This window comes from Balaenoptera physalus (genome assembly GCF_965194825.1).
Source record: "Balaenoptera physalus genome assembly, chromosome: X".
NCBI classification, from domain to species: Eukaryota; Metazoa; Chordata; class Mammalia; order Artiodactyla; family Balaenopteridae; genus Balaenoptera; species Balaenoptera physalus.
The window spans coordinates 104,754,788-104,775,500 of record NC_138903.1 but is presented as its reverse complement, the minus strand read 5'-3'; the positions used below and the strand labels follow the sequence as shown (position 1 = coordinate 104,775,500).

Genomic DNA, 20,713 nt, shown 5'->3' with positions numbered 1-20,713 from the left:
CAGGGATGCAGCTTAGCGTCCCGCAATGCACAGGACCGCCCACACAACAAAGAATTCTCCAGCCCCAAATGCCAACAGTGTCAGGATTGAGAAACCCTGCCTTCAGTGGATAACATTTTACCAAAGTAGAAGTCTGGGGAGGCCCGCCCTTAAGTGTTTAGAGCAGCACTCTCCAGTAGAAGTTTCTGTGGTGATGGAAATGTCCTCTATCTGTGCTGTCCAATGCAATAGCCACTAGCCACGTGTGGCTATTGAGCAAATGCGGTGCAGCCAATGTGACCGAGGAACTGAGATTTTAATTTTATTTCACTTTAATGAGTTTAAAGTTAAATAACCCCATGTGGCTAGTGGCTTCCAAATTGGACTCAACTTTAGAGGCCCTGTAGTCTAGTGGAGTGTGGTTCAGGGATCAGACAGTCCTGGGCTTGGGTCCCCTGTGTACCACTTCCTAGCTTTGTGGCCTTGTGTATGTTCCTCTAATCCTTCTGAGCCCGTTTCCTCAGCTGTAAAATGGGGGTAATAATGGGACCTAGTCCTCGAAGGATTATGGTATCCACTGAGAAATAATGCATGAGAAATGAAGCATGTAGTGCAGTGCCCAGCACAGTAAGAGTTTGAGAGATGTTAGTAATTATTGCCAGAGATTTATGATTAATATAGTAATTGTCATCATGTAAATAGGGCTTCTGCAGGGCTTACAAGTGGGTCCTCCCCGGGGTATTATTTAAAGGTCACTTCAGAAGCAGAGCCCTAACACTCAGCTCTCACAGCATTACCATAGACGTGTCCCCATGCCTTTTGGGGGCCTTGGTTTTCTTATCTGTAAAATGGGAATAATAAAAATAACAATGTCGCTTCCCTGTTTATGTCACAGAATTGTCTGGACGGTCAAATGGATGTGGAAGTTCTTTGAAGAGCACAGGGCCGTCTATAAGTGTAAGGTTTATGTTATAAGTTTGCTCACAAGTGTGCTTTTGTTTACATTCGGTGCAAAAGTTCTGCCTTGGTAGAACCATCTTAAGTTCAGAATGGGAGCGCCTGAATCGGGGAGGTTGTATTGGAGAGCAGCAGAAGTTCGGAGCTCTTCACAATGTCAGGCCTTCCTCAGTCTGACACCCAGCCAGTAATGTGGCGGGAGAGCCCAGGTACCACTTTAAGGATACGTGGAAGTTTGGCGTTTGGGGTTGGGAAACCAGAGCAGTGTATTGACCAGCCTGGCCCCCCAGGCTGCTAATGAAGGAGCAAGGCATCTGGCCCAAAAGGAGAGAAGACGGCACCTCACACAGCAGCTTACGGTGTGCTATCGAAGGCCACGCTGCCCCAGGGCACAGCCACCCGGCATAGTGTCTGGCCTGAGAGATACACACGTACAATTGCTGAACGTATTTGGCACCATATAGAGAAATGAGCATGGGGCTTTGGAGTCAGACATGGGCTTGAATCCTCACAATGCTACTTACTAGCTGTGTGGCCATGGGTGACTGCCAGAGCCTTCCTGGGCCTCAGTTGTCTCATCTGTAAAATGGAGAGAATGACTCCTACCTCACAGGGTTGTCACAAGGATTCAATCAGGTAACTGACAGGCACATAGGTTGCCCTTAGCGAATGTGAGTTCCCTTGCCGCCTAATGTTGATAAAAAAAGAACAACTTTGAACCAACTAATGAGTCATAATCCCGTCTTTGTTCTTCTGAGAGGGAAAAGGAAAATGAGAGTTTTCTGCTGGTGGCCTGGGAGAACTGTTTAGATCTTTCTTGAGAAGAGGAAAGGGGGAAAGGATTCTCCTTGCTGTGCTACTACCTTGTCCGGAAGAGCAGTCTGAACTGTTTAGGGACGGACTAGGATGAAGGCTAAAGCACAGGGCTCTGAGTTAGTCACGATACAGTGTAAATGAGGAGCCTGAACAGCCTCGCCTGGGCTCAGGAGTTCCCCTGAGAGAAGTCACCATACTCTGTGTGCCCAGAGAGAGGCTTTCTGGGGACAGTGGGTTTTCCAGGCATTTGGAATTTAAACTCAAGCCATATCTGTGGCCGCTTGACCCAGTGACAGCTAACGAGCAAAGGACACAAGCTGGACGCAGTTGGCTTTGTCTTCACACAGCCCCAGGCCCCAGACCCCAGTGCACAGAGCCATTTGACAACACTGCTGGTCTCCAGAGGGCTGGCTGCTGGAGAGAGTGTGGATAACACAGGGAGTCTTATCCCCTGCTTTTGGGAAACCAATGAAGACAAAGGGGGACATAGGTCATTAACACCAGGGGAAGGACAGCCTTCCCGTGGAGAAGGGAGGGTAACAATGATGGTAGCTACCACGTATTGAGAGCTTACTATGTGCTACGCCTCATGCCAAGAGCTTTATGTGAGTTAGTTCACCAAACTGTCTGTGAGAGCGGGCCCTTCTCTTTTTTGAGCACTATTCTGATTTCTTCTCAGCACATAGTAGGTGCTCAACAAACAGTTATTAAGTGAATGAGTCCTCACAGTTAGCCTATGCTGAAGGTACTCTTAGCCCCACTAGACAGATGAGGAAACTGCATTTCTGAACAGTTCAGTGATTTGCCCAAGATCACAGGCTAGTCATTGACAAGAGCCAGGATTCACACCTAGATTTGCCCCACTCCGTAGCCTAATCCTTTTGCAACTACATCATGCTTCCTCCTCAGAAGGTCAAGGTGCCATATTTCTCTTTCTGTGACAAAGGAACTACTGGATCAGAAACTACTGGATCAGAGACTCAAGAACACTGCACAAAAAGACATGATACTGTGACATCCATGCCTCCTTCATCCCACCTACTCCCTCCATCCCCCCAGTTCTGTCCTCAGACAGGTTCATTTTGTGGATAAAGAAACTGAGGTATGAACAAATTATGACTTGTCCAAGGTCACACAGCTTGTCGGGATCCTTATTAGTTTGATGTTCTAACCCTCAAAGAACTCAGAGCCTGATAGGGAGGGGAAGGGTGTTATCTACTGGGGCCAAGGCTAAATGGGAAAAAATAAACAAAGGGCCCCATATTGTTAAAGCAACTTGCTTGAATTTTTTAAAAAGTTGAAACATAAAACAGTGTACTCATCTTATTTGAACATTTGGAACTATATTCCTTGTTATGAATACAACACATTATAACAATACAGTTCAGTTATCTACTATAGCATATACAGTAGATGTTCAAAATGAGGAATGGAAACAAGAAAAAAGAAAAAGAAGAGATACAGACATGGGAAAGTCTAGATAAGAAAAAGAAGAGATACAGACATGGGAAAGTCTAGATATGGATAGGAAAAAAGCAACAAATGGTAGGTACTGTGTTTCAGAAAAGATTCTACTAAAGACTGATAAAGTCATGTTACATTTTCACATCGACAAGGTCATTATGCCTATCCCGGGGGCCTCATGACCCAGGGACCAGCCCATCCTGTAAGCTGTGGGTCATGGTTACTTCCCCTTCCTTATTGCATCCAGATCTCCCCTTTCCATAAGCCCAACTGTTCTGGAAGAATGGAGAGGAAAGTAAGTCAGAGGGAGACTCTTCTGAGCCCCACGGAGGTTAGGGAACAGAAAGGGTCCTGGGAACCCAGGCATATCTGCCTGTTCACATTTTGAGCAGAGCCCAGTAGGTAAGGCAGGAAAAGTCTACTCTCCTGGGTTTGCGTAAAACGTATGAACAGAGATTTCTGGACTAGTTCACTATTCATTTGTGATACTTGGAGGGGGTCTTTAGAAGCCCTTTAAGGGAATGAGATGGAAAAAAAAATCCCCACTAAACCTTCATCTTCAGTCTTTGAAGGACATAATTTTACTTTTACTTGTGAAGAGTGTTTGTTCCTTCTGTGCCTGTGGTTTCCGAAGCCAAATGTCAATGACCTGAAGACCTTATTTCATGTAGAAATGGCCTATGTTTGCTTATTCAGAATTGAAGGAAACTCTGAGATGAGATATTAATTCTCTGATAGGGATGAACTCCTGATTTGAAAAAAAAAACTTTAAAAAATTTCTTTCAAAGGTGAAGAAAAAATGAATGGTGAATTTTAAATCAAATCTCCTGTGACCCTGTGCATTTTTTTAAAATGGGAAAAATAGCTTAGGTTTCTAAACAAGCTAAAAGTAGGAGCGTTTTCTGAAAATATCAACAGGCTTCTGAAGGCTGGTCCCCTGATGGCCAACTCAAGCAAGGCTTATAGGGGGCCTCTTCAAAATCTGGCTTCTCTAGGGATGAACTGGGAACTTTGATTGATTGTCTCGATGAATCATAGGATCCTGGAATGCCTGGGCTAACAGGACCCCTAGATCCAAGTCCAGCCCAATCCCTTACTTCTTAGGTGAGGAAACTGCAGCCCAGAGAGAGGACTCAGTGTGCCCGAGGCCTCACAGCTAATTCATAGCAGGGCTGGAGTGTCAACTCTCCATCAGCTGCTCTAGGACTCATTGGAGGCTCAAGTCTTAGAGACGTTCATTAGAAAAACAAAATGCCTTCCTTTGCGGCCACAGTTCTCTCTAGATGTCATTCGAGTTGCTTTTTCTTCACCACCACATCCATTTCTTATGGCTCCCATTTCAGCTTTTCTGTTCCAGCCAGGCCCAGTAGCCAACATGATTTATAGCAGGGTCTCCTTAAAGCGGGGTGTTTGAACTCTGTACCTCAGCATCACCCGGGAACTTATGGAACATGCAGATCTCTGGGCCCCGTCCCAATGGAAGAATCAGAATCCCTGGGGGTGAGGTCCCTGGAATCAGTGATTGTCACGCAGGCTGGTGACTTACAGCCTTTCTCCTCGAACCCATTTCTCGCACCATTGTCCATATCTGTACTAGTAGTTTTAAAAACCCTGCTATTTCTTTTCTTTTTTTAAATTGAAATATAGTTGATTTACAAAGTTGTGTTAGTTCAGGTGTACAGCAGAGTGATTCAGATATATATAGATATATAGAGATATATTCTTTTTCAGATTCTTTTTTAAAAATTTTTATTTATTTATTTTTGGCCACGCCTCGCAGCTTGTGGGATCTTAGCTCCCTGACCAGGGATCGAACCCGTGCCCCCTGCATTGGAAGCACGGAGTCTTAACCACTGGACCGCCAGGGAGGTCCCTCAGATTCTTTTCGATTGTAGGTTTTTACAAGATACTGGATATAGTTCCCTGTGCTATACAACAGGTCCTTGTTGTTTATCTATTTTATACATAATAGTGTGTTTCTGTTAATCCCTATCTCCTAATTTATCCCTCCCCCCCACCCCCACTATTTCTTGACCACTTACTTTGTACCAGGTGCTGTGCTATTTTTCATGCATTATCTCATGTATTCCTCAGATGCTGGCTCCGTGCTTCCCTCTCACTCTCAAGTGGACCACAGAGCAGTGTCCAGCGTGGGAAGGGGCCGGCCACCTCGCACCGCCACGTAAGCACCACCCCCCGGGCACTGCTCCCAGCGTGGCTTTTTTTGTCCCCAGGCCATTCTGACTAGGAATTCTTACACCTTAAAGTTGAAGGAAGCCTGGTAGCTTTCTTCCTTCCTGGGTCTCACTGCCACTTTTCTTTTCCTGTGAGGTGGTCACCCGGGTGGGAAGAGCCTTGCACACATCACTGACTTCTTCCCTGTCGGGAGTGACGGCAGCCGAATGAGGGAATGAGTGTGAGGCTGCCCTGAGTGCTGTGCGTGGGGATCCCCTCTGCTTCTGCGGCCCGCAGTGAACACCGGAGGGAACCAGGAATCGCCTTTCTGCCCTGGGCAATCTGGGCCTTTCTCTCCTCCCCTACCAGCTGCCATCTAGCCTGGCCCGGCTGTGGGCCCTCTTTTAGGGGGTCCCTCTTTCTCCACCCTCTTGGTGTCCTGTCTAGCCCCAGGCCCTGGGACACTCCATTTTCCAGTCCGCTGCTATCTGGTGTCCCTTGTCCTGGAATCTCCTTCCTGTGGCTTGTCAGTATTTCTCCAGAAGCTTCTGGCTTCTCTTGCAGGCACTGGACCAAAGAGGCATGAGAGTCAGGTGTGAGAGCAGACTGGACCTCGGGCAAAAGGGGTGTAGGTGAGCCAGATATACCACCCAAGCCTCAGTGCCCCAAGCACGTCGTTCCGGGCCACGGTCCTCAGGCTCTTCCTGGTCACTCAGCGTTTGTGACTGTCACCTGCCCTTTCTGCCCTCATCCCCAGCTCACCTATGCTGGCACTCAGTGCTTCCGGCCGCAAGCTGTCAAACTCTTCTGCCTAGCAAATGGCCCTTCTGAAGGTGGGCTTCTCCTCCCAGGCCTTTCATTATGACTGCAGCCTACACCGAGAGGTCCCTTCCAGTCCCTTTCGCTTTAAATGGAGCCGCCAACACAAGCGCCCTCCAGAACCTCCTGTGGCCGTGCTGCCTCCCATCCCCCAGTCCTCCCAGCTGAGGCGCCCCTTCACTCTCACCCTCCCTCCCCTCTTCCTTGACCTCACTTACAGCCAGATCTCAGCGTTCTAGCCCTGCTTTGCTACACCCTGCCCAGCTCGGCTTGGTGATATGTTTTGGACACACTTCTCCAGCTTAACCTTGGCCCTCTGCCTCATTTCTGCCTCCCGGTCCCCTGTACCACACGCATGCGTGCAACACACACTCTGGCTTCCTGTGCCACGACTCTTGGGCCCTGCAGACCCCTCCTATATGGAGTCAGTGCCCAAGAGTTTAGCCTTTGAGTCCTCATCTTAACATGAATACTTGTCCTAAAATATCCTAAGAGAACACATGACAAGTTTCTCTCACCTCCTCATTTTACAAATGCAGGAACTGGACTTCCCCAGTGGTCCAGTGGTTAAGACTTCGCGCTAGCAGTACAGGGGGCGTGGGTTCCATCCCTGGTCGGGGAACTAAGATCCCACAAGCCACACAGTGTGGCCAAAAAACAACAGCAACAACAACAACAAAAGAACACAAATGCAGGAACTGAGGCCCAGCGAGGAGCTATGTCTGGGGCAAGGCCACAAGGATAATCTGTAGGAAGGGCACAATCAGGACCCAGGCCTTCTGATTCCCAATCAAGCACCGCTCTCAATTTTTCATGTGTATTTTTTTCTTCGTCATCAGGGAGTGGGTTGTTTTAGCATAGCACTTAATGGGCTCTGGAGTCAAACTACCTCAGTTTAAATCCTGCCCTCACCATGTACTTGCATGTGACCCCGGGCAGTTACTTAGCCTTTCAGTTTCCTCATCTACCAAATGGGGGAGGAGTGAGAATAAATAGTACCTACCGCACAGGATTGCTCTGAGGATTAAATGAGATGGTGTATGCAAAACACTTCAGTGTCTGCACATATTAAATGCCCAGTAAATGTTAACTGTTTTATTTTGTCATTGTCTCCATGGCCCCCAAAACAAGACTGAGTATATAGTAGGTCTGCATGAAGATTTTTGGGTGCAAAGAGAGAAGCCCTGGGAAATAATATTCTGACTTTGCTGTCTGGTTCTAATGGTGGGTTCTAACTCTAATGGTCCTAATTCTAATGGTGGGTATTTTAGGCCATGGAGAAAGGGGGAGATCTGGGAACCAGAGAACCTTTGGAAAACTCTCCCTGCAGCCCCAGATAAACAGCTGTTTCTTTGCCCTGTGGCAGGGCTGTCTGTGGTGTTAAGGGCTAAGGAAATCTGAGGATTTAAAGACCCCTAAATATGACCTTGACTGAGATTGGCCAGGGCTCTCAGATTCTTGGAGGCATGTTTATTTCCACGGGCCTGGGCCCCTAGGCGACAGCGGCACACCTTTCCTTCTGCCCGTTCCCTCCCTGGGGTGACACAGTTCACTCTGAGACCTCTCTCTATTTCAGCCCGGAACCGGGAGACCAAAGGCTATTCATCATAGCCATGAGGCGACTGCCTCTCCAGCCCCCTCCCTGTGGGCTAAAGGACCTTAGATAAAACCCCAAAGGTACAAGTTGGCGTCACGAAAGTCACAGATAGTAGATAGTTCAGCTTGGGCTGGGGGCACGTTTTTTTTTTTTGCATCATAAGGAATTATTATTATTATTATTATTTTTTACGCACACACTGTATTTTATTTTTACAAGAGGTAAATAGACTGACACCAAGCATTGTAAATGGATGACCACAACAAAAGCAACAATGATTGCAATTACCAAACACGAAACACACTCATACTATGTCATAATATTGACATTCAGTCCAGTAATCCTCCACTGTAACAGCTCCTTTACTTTGCAGTGAAAACTGATTTGTATATTTTTTGCCTCTGAGTCCTTGCGGGATTTTTTTTTTAATTCAAACAGAAAGGGGGGCACATTCTTGTGACTGAGTTCTCTTCCTCCTTTATCTCCCCTGCATCTCCCGCCAGAATCTAACCAGCCACGTAGAAGTCACAGCCTGCCTCAGCACCACCAACCTCTTTTCTTCTTCTTTTGCCCTTTTTCCCTCCTTGGAGATTTTTCCCCCACCCCCAATTGATGGCTTGTTGACTGCTGGGAGCAGTGATAACAGCAGCCACAACAAATACAGGATAAAATAAAAAGCCTCAGACATACTCTGCTTGGGATGGACTTGAGAGCTGGCGGAGAGTTTGGGTCTAGAGCTCTTGGCATCCAACATGCACTTAAAGCTGTGACATCTATCCTCAGGGCCCCTCAACTCAATTCTGGCTCTTCCTTGAGTCTCTCAGGGTCCCCATGCTTCTCGCGCCCCTTGCTGGTACCCCACTTCAGCCTGGCCACCCAAGGGGCCCATGCTACAGACCTATCCCCTCTTAATATCGTGTGATCTCTCATCACAATATATGTGTCCAGTGAGCCATTTTTAGCAGGGCTCTCTATTGTTAAAATGACCAACAAATCTTTGGCAAAGATATTAGGGGCTGATAATGACCTGGCCAGTTATCCTGCTTTCAAGTCCTGGAATGGGCTAATACATGAGATTCTTTGGGGTAGGAGTGAGTGGTCATTTAATACTTATCAGATTTTGCCAAGTAAGGAGGGAGCAGAGTGTAGTGGTCAAATCATGGGCTCTGAAATCCTCCAGAACTGGATTTGAGTCCTAGCTCTATTACTTGTATGGCCTTGTCCAGATTACCTAATTTCAGTGAGACTCGGTTTCCTCATCTGGGAAATGGGGCTGAAAATAATAAAAACGAAATAAGAAAGCCTACCTCATAGGGCTCTCGTGAGATTCAATGAGATAATGCATGGAAAACCATTTTCACAGTGCCAGGCTGGCACAGAGTTAGGACTCAGCAATTTCATTCATTGTATTAATTGTGTAATATGAATTGCCCCTGACTGTGAAAGAGCAGAGCTTTCAATTAGAGGCTATGTGGATTGACAAGACAGAATAGAACTCCCCATCAACAAGGCTCTGAGGCCGCTAAGGAGATGGCAGAAAGAACCTTTGAGGTCAAGTTCTCTGCATTACTAACCCCCGCCCCCAGCAGAAGATCTAAGGGGTTAGGGGTGGCATGAGTTGGGTCTTTCTGCGCTTCTCCTGGTTTACTCTAGGGGTGAGGTACAATGAGGAGGAAGGGAAGGCAGAACTGGAGGCAAAACCAGAGCCCTTTTATTTTTATTTTTTCTTAACATCTTTATTGGAGTATAATTGCTTTACAATGGTGTGTTAGTTTCTGCTTTATAACAAAGTGAATCAGCTATACGTATACATATATCCCCATATCTCCTCCCTCTTGCGTCTCCCTCCCACCCTCCCTATCTCACCCCTCTTGGTGGTCACAAAGTGCCGAGCCGATCTCCCTGTGCTATGCGGCTGCTTCCCACCAGCTATCTATTTTATATTTGGTAGTATATATAAGTCGATGTCACTCTCTCACTTTGTCCCAGCTTACCCTTCCCCCTCCCTGTGTCCTCAAGTCCATTCTCTATGTCTGCGTCTTTATTCCTGTCCTGCCCCTAGGTTCTTCAGAACCATTTCTTTTTTTTTTTTTTAGATTCCATATATATGTGTTAGCATACGGTATTTTTCTCTTTCTGACTTACTTCACTCTGTATGACAGACTTTAGGTCCATCTGCCTTACTACCAATAACTCAATTTTGTTTCTTTTTATGGCTGAGTAATATTCCATTGCATATATGTGCCGCATCTTCTTTATCCATTCATCTGTCAATGGACACGTAGGTTGCTTCCATGTCCTGGCTATTGTAAATAGAGCTGCAATGAACATTGTGGTACATGACACTTTCTGAATTATGGTGTTCTCAGGGTATATGCCCAGTAGTGGGATTGCTGGGTCGTATGGTAGCTCTATTTTTAGTTTTTAAGGAACCTCCACAGTGTTCTCAAGGGGAGGGGATTTACAGGGCATACAAACCAGGGAGGCAACAACCTTGGGGGCCACCTGCCTACCACAGACTCTATGAAAAACATTTCATCCTATCAGATTTTTTAAAAAATTAGGCCAGCTGCTTCTCATTAGCATTCCCCACTCTGGGAAGGCAGAAAATCTGTCAAGCGAAGTCTTCTGAATCCTTGAATCTGAACCAGGCTGTGGTTAAAAAATTTCAACAACCTTGGAAGACAGGCCTTTTTCCTTGTTTTTCTCTCTCTTTTTTTCCCCCTAGAGTCCTTGTTCAGCTCTTCAGTCAGTTTGAGAAGGAAAAGGCAGTTCTGGGGCTTAAGCCCCTGAGGTTGGCCTAGAGAGAGCAAGCAAGCATTTAAATAATGACTGATAATGCAACTTTATGTCTCGGCTGGGCCAGACTTCCTGATGACCATTATTACAGGACTTGATGCTCTTTGGAAGTGGTTCTGGAGGCCCCTCATCCTTTACTGGATAAAAACGTACATTATTTCCTCTTTCCTTACACGGCTTGCCAGCTTTTTCATGGGACTTCATGCAGAAGGGTCTTTTGCTGCAAGTGTGTCTTAGGTTGTCCCTGTATGTTTAAAAAAGGGGGTCATTTCCCCACTGATGCCTATTCGTCACTGCATCCCTCCCACAACTCCTGCATTCATCCATCCATAAAAACACACAGCGAGCACCTTCCACGGGCCTGGTGTCGCGCTAGGTGCTGGGGATCTCCAGATACGTGAAATGGGGTCCCTGTCTTCAAGGGGATATCAGCTATGACAGGGGCACGTACAAGGGGCGAGAGCGTGAGGCAAGGGTGGTAACCTTTGAGCTGGATTTTGAAGAATGTGTAGGATTTCAAGGATGTGGAGCTGAGGGAGGCGAGGTTCCGGGCTAAGGGAACAGCCTGTGCAGAGCACAGAGAATGCAAAAGAACATGGTGTATTTAGGGAATGACTGGTGATTCTGGGAGACCAAACCATGAGGGTGCGCGTGGGGTTGGACTGCTGGAGAAGGGAGGGGGGCAGGGAGCACCCGATCGCTGAGAACCTTGTGATGAACTTGGCTTTTGTCCTGCAGGCAGCGGGAAGTCTGTGAACTAGTCTAAGCTCATGGTCAGATTGGTATTTTAGAGAGAGCGTTGTGACTTTTTTTTTTTGAGATACCACTGAGGTAACATTTTGCTAAATATCATAAATAAAAATAGAGACCAGCCTGGAGGCAGCGCCAAGGCCGCTATTAAAGAGCCCTGGTATAATTAAGGAACCAGTTCACTTTAAACTTATATTAGCCATAATGAGACACATGAAAGAAATACAGTCTTTCGCCCTCTGTGAGGAGATACTGGGGAAGCAGAGCTCTGGTTAATAAGTCAGCCTGAGGTAGATGGAAAGAAGCTTTGCCAGTGGTGGTGTCTGTTCCTGAAGCCTCCTCTAGGAGGATCTGGGCCTCGCCCAGCTGAGTGGGGCTCCACACGCAGGAGTCTCGTGGCCGGGGCACCCGGGAGTAGGCTGTCTGTGACAAGGACAAGAGGGGCCCACCTTGCCGGGAGGGAAGGCAGGTCCTGCTCAGCTGGCAAATAAGGAGCTTCCCCCCACAACAGGTCTTCCTTTGCGTCCTGTAGCATGCCTCGACTTCTAAGAAATTTCTGACCACAAAGATGGTTCTTACGTTACTTCTCCTTCTTTCACTGAATCTACGCATTCATTGAACAAACATTTAGCAAGTGCCTGACAGATGTACCAGGTACCATTCCAGGTGCTGGGGGATCCAGTGCTGAACAAAATGGACAAGGCCCCTGCCCTAATGGAATTTACATTCTAGTAGAGGAGACAGATAAGAGGCTGTAACTAAATTAATATAGAATATAATTTCAGACATCGATGAGTGCTACGAAGATGTTAGTAAAGGATAATGTGATGGAGAGAGACTAGACGCCTTAACTAGGCTGATCATGGAGGTCCTCTCTGGGAGGGACCCTTTGAGCTGACTTGAATGCTATCAAAGAGGCAGCCATGCAGCTAGCTGGGGAAAGAGCCCTCCGGGCAGGGGGAGCAGCAAATGCAAAGACCCTGAGATTGAAAGGGGCTGGCTGTGTTGGGGATTAGCCAGAAGGCCAGTGAGGCTGGAGCACAGGGAGAAAGTAGGAGGGTAGCAGGATGGGTGGTCAGTCGGGGGGCATGGGCATGGGGCCAGAGCACATAAAACCCAGGGGGAGTGAGTGTGAGGGGACCCAATCGGCCGATATGCGCCGTTAGGTGGAGATGTTGGATAGACAGTTGGCTATAGGAATATGGAGTTCAGGGATGAGATCCAGTCTAGACATAGAAATTTTGGAGTTCAGTGTCTAGATAGTATTCATAAGGTGTGAATGAGATCATCTAGAATATGGTAGTCCCTAGCCCCATGTGACTACTGAGCAGTTGAAACGTGGCTAAGTCCGAATTGAAATGTGCTATATGTGAAAAATACAAACCAGATTTCAAAGACTTAGTATGAAAAAAAGAACATAGAATATCTCATTGATATTATTTTTATAATGATTACATGTTGAAATGATAATATTTTGGTTCTACTGAGTTAAGTAAAATATATTATTAAAAGTAACTTCACCTGTTTCTTTTTGCTTTTTTGAACGTGGCTACTAGAAAATTTAAAATTACCTATGTGGCTTGCAATTGTGGTTCACATTAACATTTCTATTTAATGGCGCTGGTCTATGAAATGACTGTAGATAAAGAAAAGGGCCAAGGGTAGAGCCCTCGGATGCTACAACATTTCAAAAACAGGGAGAGGAGAAAGGTACAGCAAGGGAGGTTGAGAAGGAACAGCCAGTGAGGTAGGGGGAAAATGAAGGGAACGTGATGTTCAGAAAGGCAAGTGATAAAATTATTCAAAAAAGAGGGAGTGTCACACGCTGCCGGGAGGTCAAGTAACAGACGAGTGGATGGAACGAGAGCAGATTTAGTGGAGCAGTTTGGAAGCAGTTGGATTTGGAAGGCCAGCTGGAGAGAGTGCAGAAGAATAAGAAGTGAAGACATAAAGGTAGTAAGTATAGATAACCTTTCAGAGTTTGGCTTTAAAGAGAGGCAGAGAAATGGGTGGTAACAGGAAGAGGATTTCGAATCACGGGGAGGTTTATATGTTTTGTTGTGGTCGTTGGTTGGTTGGTTTGGAAGAGGAGATAGCTCAGCCGATGGTTCTACTGTCCTCAGGGCCTGCAGTCAGGGATACAAGGTAAGTATGCCAGAAAGAATTTGAGACAGTTTAAATTCAAAAGTTAGTTAGATCCAATGATTCTATTAGCGCTCCAGGGATGCAGATGCCGCCATGATGCCCTCTTTCTTTGTTCTGCTTTTGTCTTTCATATTTTTCTCTTTGGTTATCATTCCCCTTTCTTCTTCTGCCCCTGACAGTGGTGGGTCAGGGGCAATGTTAGCCTGCTGTGGCCTGGCATTTTGGAAAATGGGCTCCTTTTCCACGGGCTTCTCTAAAGTTCAGAGGTAGTTTATTTCCCCAGTGTCTAAGAAGCCTTTCTTAGTGGCAGGGGCTGGGGTGCTGCCATGTTTATTAAGATGGCCTAGGGACTCGCCAGTGATGTGAATTGTTCCTGGTCCAAGGAATTCTCCTGTCCTCCTGCTGAATTTCTGAGGGCCTTCTGAATTCCCCTACCCCTTTGCTCTGTCCAGATCTCCAGATGGAACTTGTGTATGTGTGTGTATATGTGTGTGTGGTAATTAGTGAGCATTGTGTGGGCCTGGGGTTGTCATCTTCAGGTAGAATTATGATATTGGCTCATAGAGTTTGAGTGACTTGAATAAAGTGTCAATACCTTTCAGCCAAAGCCCACCTGCAACACACCTGCTGTTGAACAAGCTAGGTTTATTACTCATTGCAGCGAGAAAGAACATACACTGTGGGGAACCATAGGACTTCTCAGTGAGAGGGTCTCAAGCCATCTTGACACCAGGACCCTGTCGGCTCTCCCTGTGGTTTGGAAGCTTTTGCTTTCCAAGGCCTCAGTCACTCTCAGTGAGTGACCTCTCAAATTCACCTTAACCTCAGAGCCTGTGGTCACCCCTGTCTAGCTCCAGAGAAGTATCAGGGACTTAACGGCTAGAGGGCAGCACGGGATGGGCCTGGAGCCCGTCCATGAAACAGCAATGGCAGCTTGACTGTTTCTGGGAGCAGGACAGATCTAGTGTAGGGAGGGGGGCTCCAGAATCTACTTAATCCAACTTGATGGTACTTGAGTCAGTCACATCCAGACCCCAAGGTGAGCTATGATGAGGGCAGTCTCTGCTGGCCTCTCCGCAGCGCTCTTGCTCCTTTCTCTGGGCCTGCTCATCAGATCCCCCCCTCCCGTCCACCCACAGACTCCCATCAGAAATGTCAGCATTGATTTATAAAGGTTTGATTATCAACTGACATGCTTCCCTGGCTAGAAGGCTAGACTGAAAGTGCACAGTAGGCTCTCAATTGATTATCTGCACTAATGGAAAGGAGCCCAGGGACAGACAATTCTCCCGTGATATAGAATCAGAGTCATGGGAGGATTATCCTTTTGATGGTCACTTTGGTTGTTTCCCACTTTGGGCTGCTTAGAACAATGCTGTGATAGACATTCTTGCATATATATTTTTGTGTACAAGTGTGAGTACAGCTACAGGGTGAAGTTCTAGTGGTGATGCTACTGGATCAAAAGGTATGTGTATTTTTTTTAAATTTTTATTTATTTATGGCTGTGTTGGGTCTTTGTTTCTGTGCAAGGGCTTTCTCTAGTTGCAGCAAGCGGGGGCCACTCTTCATCGCGGTGCGCGGGCCTCTCTCTATCGCGGTGCGCGGGCCTCTCTCTATCGTGGCCTCTCTTGTTGTGGAGCACAGGCTCCAGACTCGCAGGCTCAGTAGTTGTGGCTCACGGGCTTAGTTGCTCCGCGGCATGTGGGATCTTCCCAGACCAGGGCTCGAACCCGTGTCCCCTGCATTGGCAGGCAGACTCTCAACCACTGCGCCACCAGGGAAGCCCGGTATATGTATTTTTAACTTTTGATACTGTGAAATTGTTCTTCAGAGAGCAATTTACGCTTCATAATGTATGAGCGTGTCCATTTTTCTCATCCTTGTCAGCATGGAATATCATCAAAATTAAAACTTTTGGACAATCTGATAGGTAAACATGTTAACTTGATACTTTGATTTACATTTCTTTAATTATGAGTAGGACTGAGCTTTTCTTTATGTATTTCTTTTTCTATAAACTTCCTGTTGTATCCTTTGCCCCATTTTATATCCAGTTGCTGGTCATTTATTGATTTACATGCACTCTTGACAAATTAAGAAAATTGGCACCTTTATCTATATTTGTTGTAAGTATTGCTTCCTCGTTTGTTATTCTTTTGTAGACCCTTTACTCTTTTTGGCCAAAAGTTTAAAATTTTTATGTAGTCAAATATCTCAATTTTTTTCTTTACGGCTTATCAATACAATTTTGTCTGCCTGGGCACACCCATGAATAGTAACAGGCCTCCAAATGTAATGGGCCCCAACACAAAGCAGTAGATCAGGTTTTGTACATTTGTCTTTTATATTTTGGTAACAGCTTTATTGAGCTACAATTCACATATTATACAATTCACCCATTTAAAGTGTACAATTCAATGCTTTTTAATATAGTCACAGAGTTGTGCAACCATCACCACAATTAATTTTAGAACACTGTCATCAGCAAGGAGACCCTGTCCTCTATCACTCAAAAAATCACCCTCGTCCCTCTAGCCCTAAGCAAGGCACTTTCTGTGTCTATGTGTCTGCCTATCCTGGACATTTCATATATGTGGAATCATTGTCTTTTTTAAGGAAGAATAATTCTCTCTAATGGCAATTCCCTTTGTATATCTTTTCTTGCATAGTTTAAGAATCTAACTGGAGGATAAGGAGTAGGGTAAAATGATTGTATTATATCCTAGATAGTAAATGATTTTTTGTTTTTTGCTCTATATTTTATTTTAGTGATTGAACTATAGCTGAATCACTAAGTGAAATTTCTGGCAGCATGGAAGTTCTGGAGGCCAGTGATGAAGGTAAGTAACCCAATAAAATCCTGATAACTAGAACTAGATTTGTTTAATGTGTTTAACCCCTAGAAAAAAGAATCAAGTCACAAGAAAACAAGTTCATATCAAATTTCTAATGACACTAGACTCAGTCCATATTTAGTTTTCCATCTTCTAATCTCTTCTCTTTCATCTCAAACTCTGCAATCTTCTTTGGGGACGGTTAGCAGGTTCCATTTACTGAGGCAGGCGAAGTATTTCTGCTTAATCAGAAAGAAAAAGAATCAGAGCAGGCCAGGACCTGAGAGATTCAACTGAGGTTTTGCTGTAGATAATAATCCAGACTTAACCAACAGATAAATTTGTAATTTGAGGAGTAAAGGGGGGATAGTAACGAAGAAGCCACCATAGGCTTCTGTTAAATGGGAATCAATTTACAAAAATTTCTTTCGCAAAACCTATCCATTGCATAAATTATGGTGCCACCTGTGAGTGATAGGAGACCATGAGTGGGGTAATAGAGAGGCAAAGGTCACTAAACAATGATAAGCTTTATTGACACTGAAAAAAGGTGGGGGGAAGGGGAGAAACCATAAGACATAAGATGAGCCATTGAATTTAAAGGCAGAACTGAATTTAACAGTTCACTGGGTTGTTCTTCAATGTTTGCTGAGTTTTCTTAGTGTGGTGCAGAGGACTCGGTCTGGAAGGACAGAGAGAGGGGAACCTTCTTGTGGCTTCCCGGAGGCCTGACTTCACTAGTGATGTGAGTTGGGGAATCTGAACATGGTGCATGGATCCTTGAGGGCAGGGCTTGGCGCTTCATCTCTGCGTCACCATTGTTCAGTATTGGGTCTCAGAGAGAGTGATTAGACACTCAAAAGTTTGTAATGAATGAACGAATAAATAAGTGAATGATAGGCCTCCTCACCAAGGCAACCCCAACTGCCAAATGAACTGATCTATCTTTTTGGATATGAGCTAGACAGGTGCCTAGAAAAAAAGATGTCAATGCGCTGCATCTTGATAAAGAGTGGAGGTAAGGAAATGCCCTTTCTCTGTTCCCAAGGTGTTTTTCTTACAGAGACCAAGCATTGGGTACATGTTTAGTATTAGTCATTGCCCGCCGGAGAATAAGGTGCTGTTGGGAGGCTGAAGGGAAGAAAGGCTGGGTAGAGGAGTCTTCTTTCCAAGCAGCCACACAAGAGAACAAGGTCACCATTATGCGCGATGCATTTTGAAAGCTCAAGTTCAACCCAGAAGGGCTGCCTGTGTGCATGGCAAATAAGCAAATATACAACCCAAAGCAATGATCTCTTCATTGGATTTAAGTGTGTTCTTGTCTGGGGGTAGGGGAGAGGACTGCTTCCATGGGCTGTTTTCTGGTATGTGATGCACTGCAGGCCCTCGGTGGATGAGGATGTTGAAAGCTACTGCCTGTTTGGGAATATGTAGTCCTTGGGCTTGGACAGGGAAGTCAATGGCTTTGTTACAGGAGAAGTCCAAACAGCTGTCAGCTCACTGACCACCACTGCTGTGCCTTGTGGTGGCATAAGCTACCCAGTATATAGATGACCTCCATAGACATTGCTGGATACAAATGTGGGTTTTGACCCAAACCTGCTGTCTAGGTCTATCTACCTTTACACTTTCAGCAACTTTGGAAACCAGCCCACACAGGGCTCAGGTGCTGGCAATTTTATTTTAAAAATAAATAAATTTATTTATTTATTTATCTATCTATTTATTTTTGGCTGCGTTGGGTCTTCGTTGCTGCACACGGTCTTTCTCTAGTTGCGGTGAGCGGGGGGCTACTCTTCGTTGCGGTGCGAGGGCTTCTCATTGCGGTGGCTTCTCTTGTTGCAGAGCATGGGCTCTAGGCGCGCGGGCTTCAGTAGTTGTGGCACGAGGGCTTCTGTAGTTGTGGCTCGTGGGCTCCAGAGCACAGGTTCAGTAGTTGTGGTGCACGGGCTTAGTTGCTCCATGGCATGTGGGATCTTCCCGGACTAGGGCTCGAACCCGTGTCCCCTGCATTGGCAGGCGGACTCTCAACCACTGCGCCACCAGGGAAGCCCCAGCTGCTGGCAATTTAAAGGCACCCCTTTGCAAAAGAAAGTTTGAAAGGCCAATTTACAGCAGTGAATATATGGCAAGTGTCTCGGATTCCATTAGGGTTTCGAAAGTAACATAGCACGTGGACAGTTCCCAGCTTTGTATCTCACTCCCAGGGTCTCCATACACGGGGTCTGATGCTGTTGGGGGTGGAGAGCTCTCCTAAGCCAGAGCAGGCTGAAGACTTGGACTCTTGCAGCTGAACTGGATGTCTGGCAATGGGTTGCTTAGTAAGGCTATGTCCAGTTTTCAAGTCACTGCCCCAGATCCATGGGCAGCCCACCCACCTCTTGGTGTCTCCCCAACTCCCTACCAACAAAGCTATACCACTACTATACCCAGAGCTACCCCCGAGGGAGGAAAGGGAACATTCTTTGCCTCCTAGTGGCCAGGGTTGAAAGAAACATGCATTGCTTAAGGTATTTTAAATCCTCGTGGGAAAATAAGTTGTTTCTGCCGAGCAAAAATGGAAGACTAGGGAAACATTGGAATATATGCATACTTAATTTTTAACACCTTTTCCAGTTCTATAGTCACTAGTCGTTTGGTTAATTTAGGAACATAAAAATGTGTTAATGCATAATTTGGTTTGCTCATACAATGACTATGTTTGGTACATTCAGTTTTACAGCCTGAAAAGTTTATTAGAAGTGTTTTTATTCAGTTATTAAGTGTTTGTAGATTGTGTCACAGACTGAGCTACCACCTACTGATTCTGTCCCCTCTGTCTTTGCTGGTTTGTGAGAAGCAGGTTTGCAACTCCAAATCGTCTAGCTTTGCCCTCCTCCCTTCCATTCTGGGATTTCAAAGCAAGGAGGGCAATAATCATTAGGTTTCCAAACACTCTGAGCAGAAAGTTGTTCTCATTTCAGAAGGCCAGAAGAGGATCCACCTGTCAAGAATCAATAAGTCTCATTCCTCCTGTTTGAACAATGGCAGTGCCTGCAAAGGCTCCTTCCCGTTTGTGAGGGGACACTGCCCAGTTCATCCTCACTGGGCAGGAGTTATTTAGTGGTGTGTTGGAGCTACCTTACACTGGCTTGGGAGGCTGTGCACATCTCTCCCTAAATGTCATGTTAGTAGCTTGAAATTGACCATGATGGGAGGATTTACACCACAGAAGTAGGCAAATATTACAAATAAGGGCATTTTCCCCAGAGGTCCAGTTGGTAAATACATCCCAGCAAAAAACTGATTATAGTAATTAGTATAGTATAGTAATCAGGATTTTACATAAAAATCTCACTATTTCATGGATTTTAGAAATCCTTTGGGGGTGGGAAGATTAAGAAAGAAGGCCGGAGAGCAAAATAGAGATTACTTTAGAGCCAGCCTACTCCATCCTGTATACTTTTCAGCACTTTCACGTTGAATCCTCACAGTGGTTCTGTGAGGTCAAATATCATTTAAAATAATTTATTATCATAGAAATTAGTTTAATTTTTTCCTTAAAAAATAGAAGAAGGAAGCTTGGGAAAACATGTTTCCTATTGTACCTTTGCTCTTTATTCTGTCTATCTCAAGGTAGAATTGCCAAATTTATCCTAACCATGACCCTATCTATATAGGTACATCCTAGTAGATGAGAAATTCCTCAAATCATTCAAAACTGAAGTTACTTAAGCAACAATTACCAAGCACACAGCCCTACCATCTTCTTGTATTGCCCCAACCCATGCTGGCTTCTGCTTCTAATCATGTATATTTTAGAGTTAACTACTGAGTTATAGATATGGGGTTCTTCCCCTTATCGCTAGATAGATAGAGTAGATGGATAGAATTGATAGATCATTTCTACAGATAGAATTGAATCTGGTCTTAATAGACAATTATTGATTCCCTAATTTTAGCTCACATTTATTAGCATTTACTACATGCCAGATCCTATGCCAAGCTCTTTACCACATTGTTTATAATTTATGTCAACCCCAATAAGGGCCAGTGTATAAATTATAGGATGCTTAAGGATGGCTCTGCTCAGTGATCTCAGTTTAAGGGAAGTGACAAGCTGTGTTGGTATTCTGCACCCCTCAATGGACTCAGTTGTCTCTTGAGTGTCACTGCGTGCTTTGCACTGTGCTAGTTGCTAAAGAGGCTGCTAAAGAGGGCCCGCCTACAGCCTAGATGTGGGGGACAGTAGCCAAGACGTAGAACTGTATCTTATTCCTTTCTCACTGATACCCAAAACATAGTAAGTGCTTGACCTTAATAAACGTTCATTGAATAGGTGAATGAATAAATGAATGCACAGACTAGAGAACATTCAGATGTAAAACTTGTGGTG

The 20,713-nt window shown here is 45.4% G+C and overlaps 1 protein-coding gene across 2 annotated transcripts in view; it reads left to right on the top strand.

Annotated features, from left to right (window-relative positions):
* KIAA1210 overlaps positions 1 to 20,713 on the top strand; it is a 73,367-nt gene that overhangs the window by 26,618 nt on the left and 26,036 nt on the right. Inside the window, exons 2-5 of one of the 2 annotated variants that reach the window (XM_082445488.1) lie at positions 53 to 2,854; positions 5,311 to 5,398; positions 5,956 to 6,023; positions 16,274 to 16,344. In XM_082445488.1, coding sequence (XP_082301614.1) covers positions 16,317 to 16,344 — 28 coding nt within the window. In that variant the 5' untranslated portion in view covers positions 53 to 2,854; positions 5,311 to 5,398; positions 5,956 to 6,023; positions 16,274 to 16,316. The remainder of the gene's footprint in view (positions 1 to 52; positions 2,855 to 5,310; positions 5,399 to 5,955; positions 6,024 to 16,273; positions 16,345 to 20,713) is intronic. The other variant, XM_082445489.1, reaches the window with a different exon arrangement.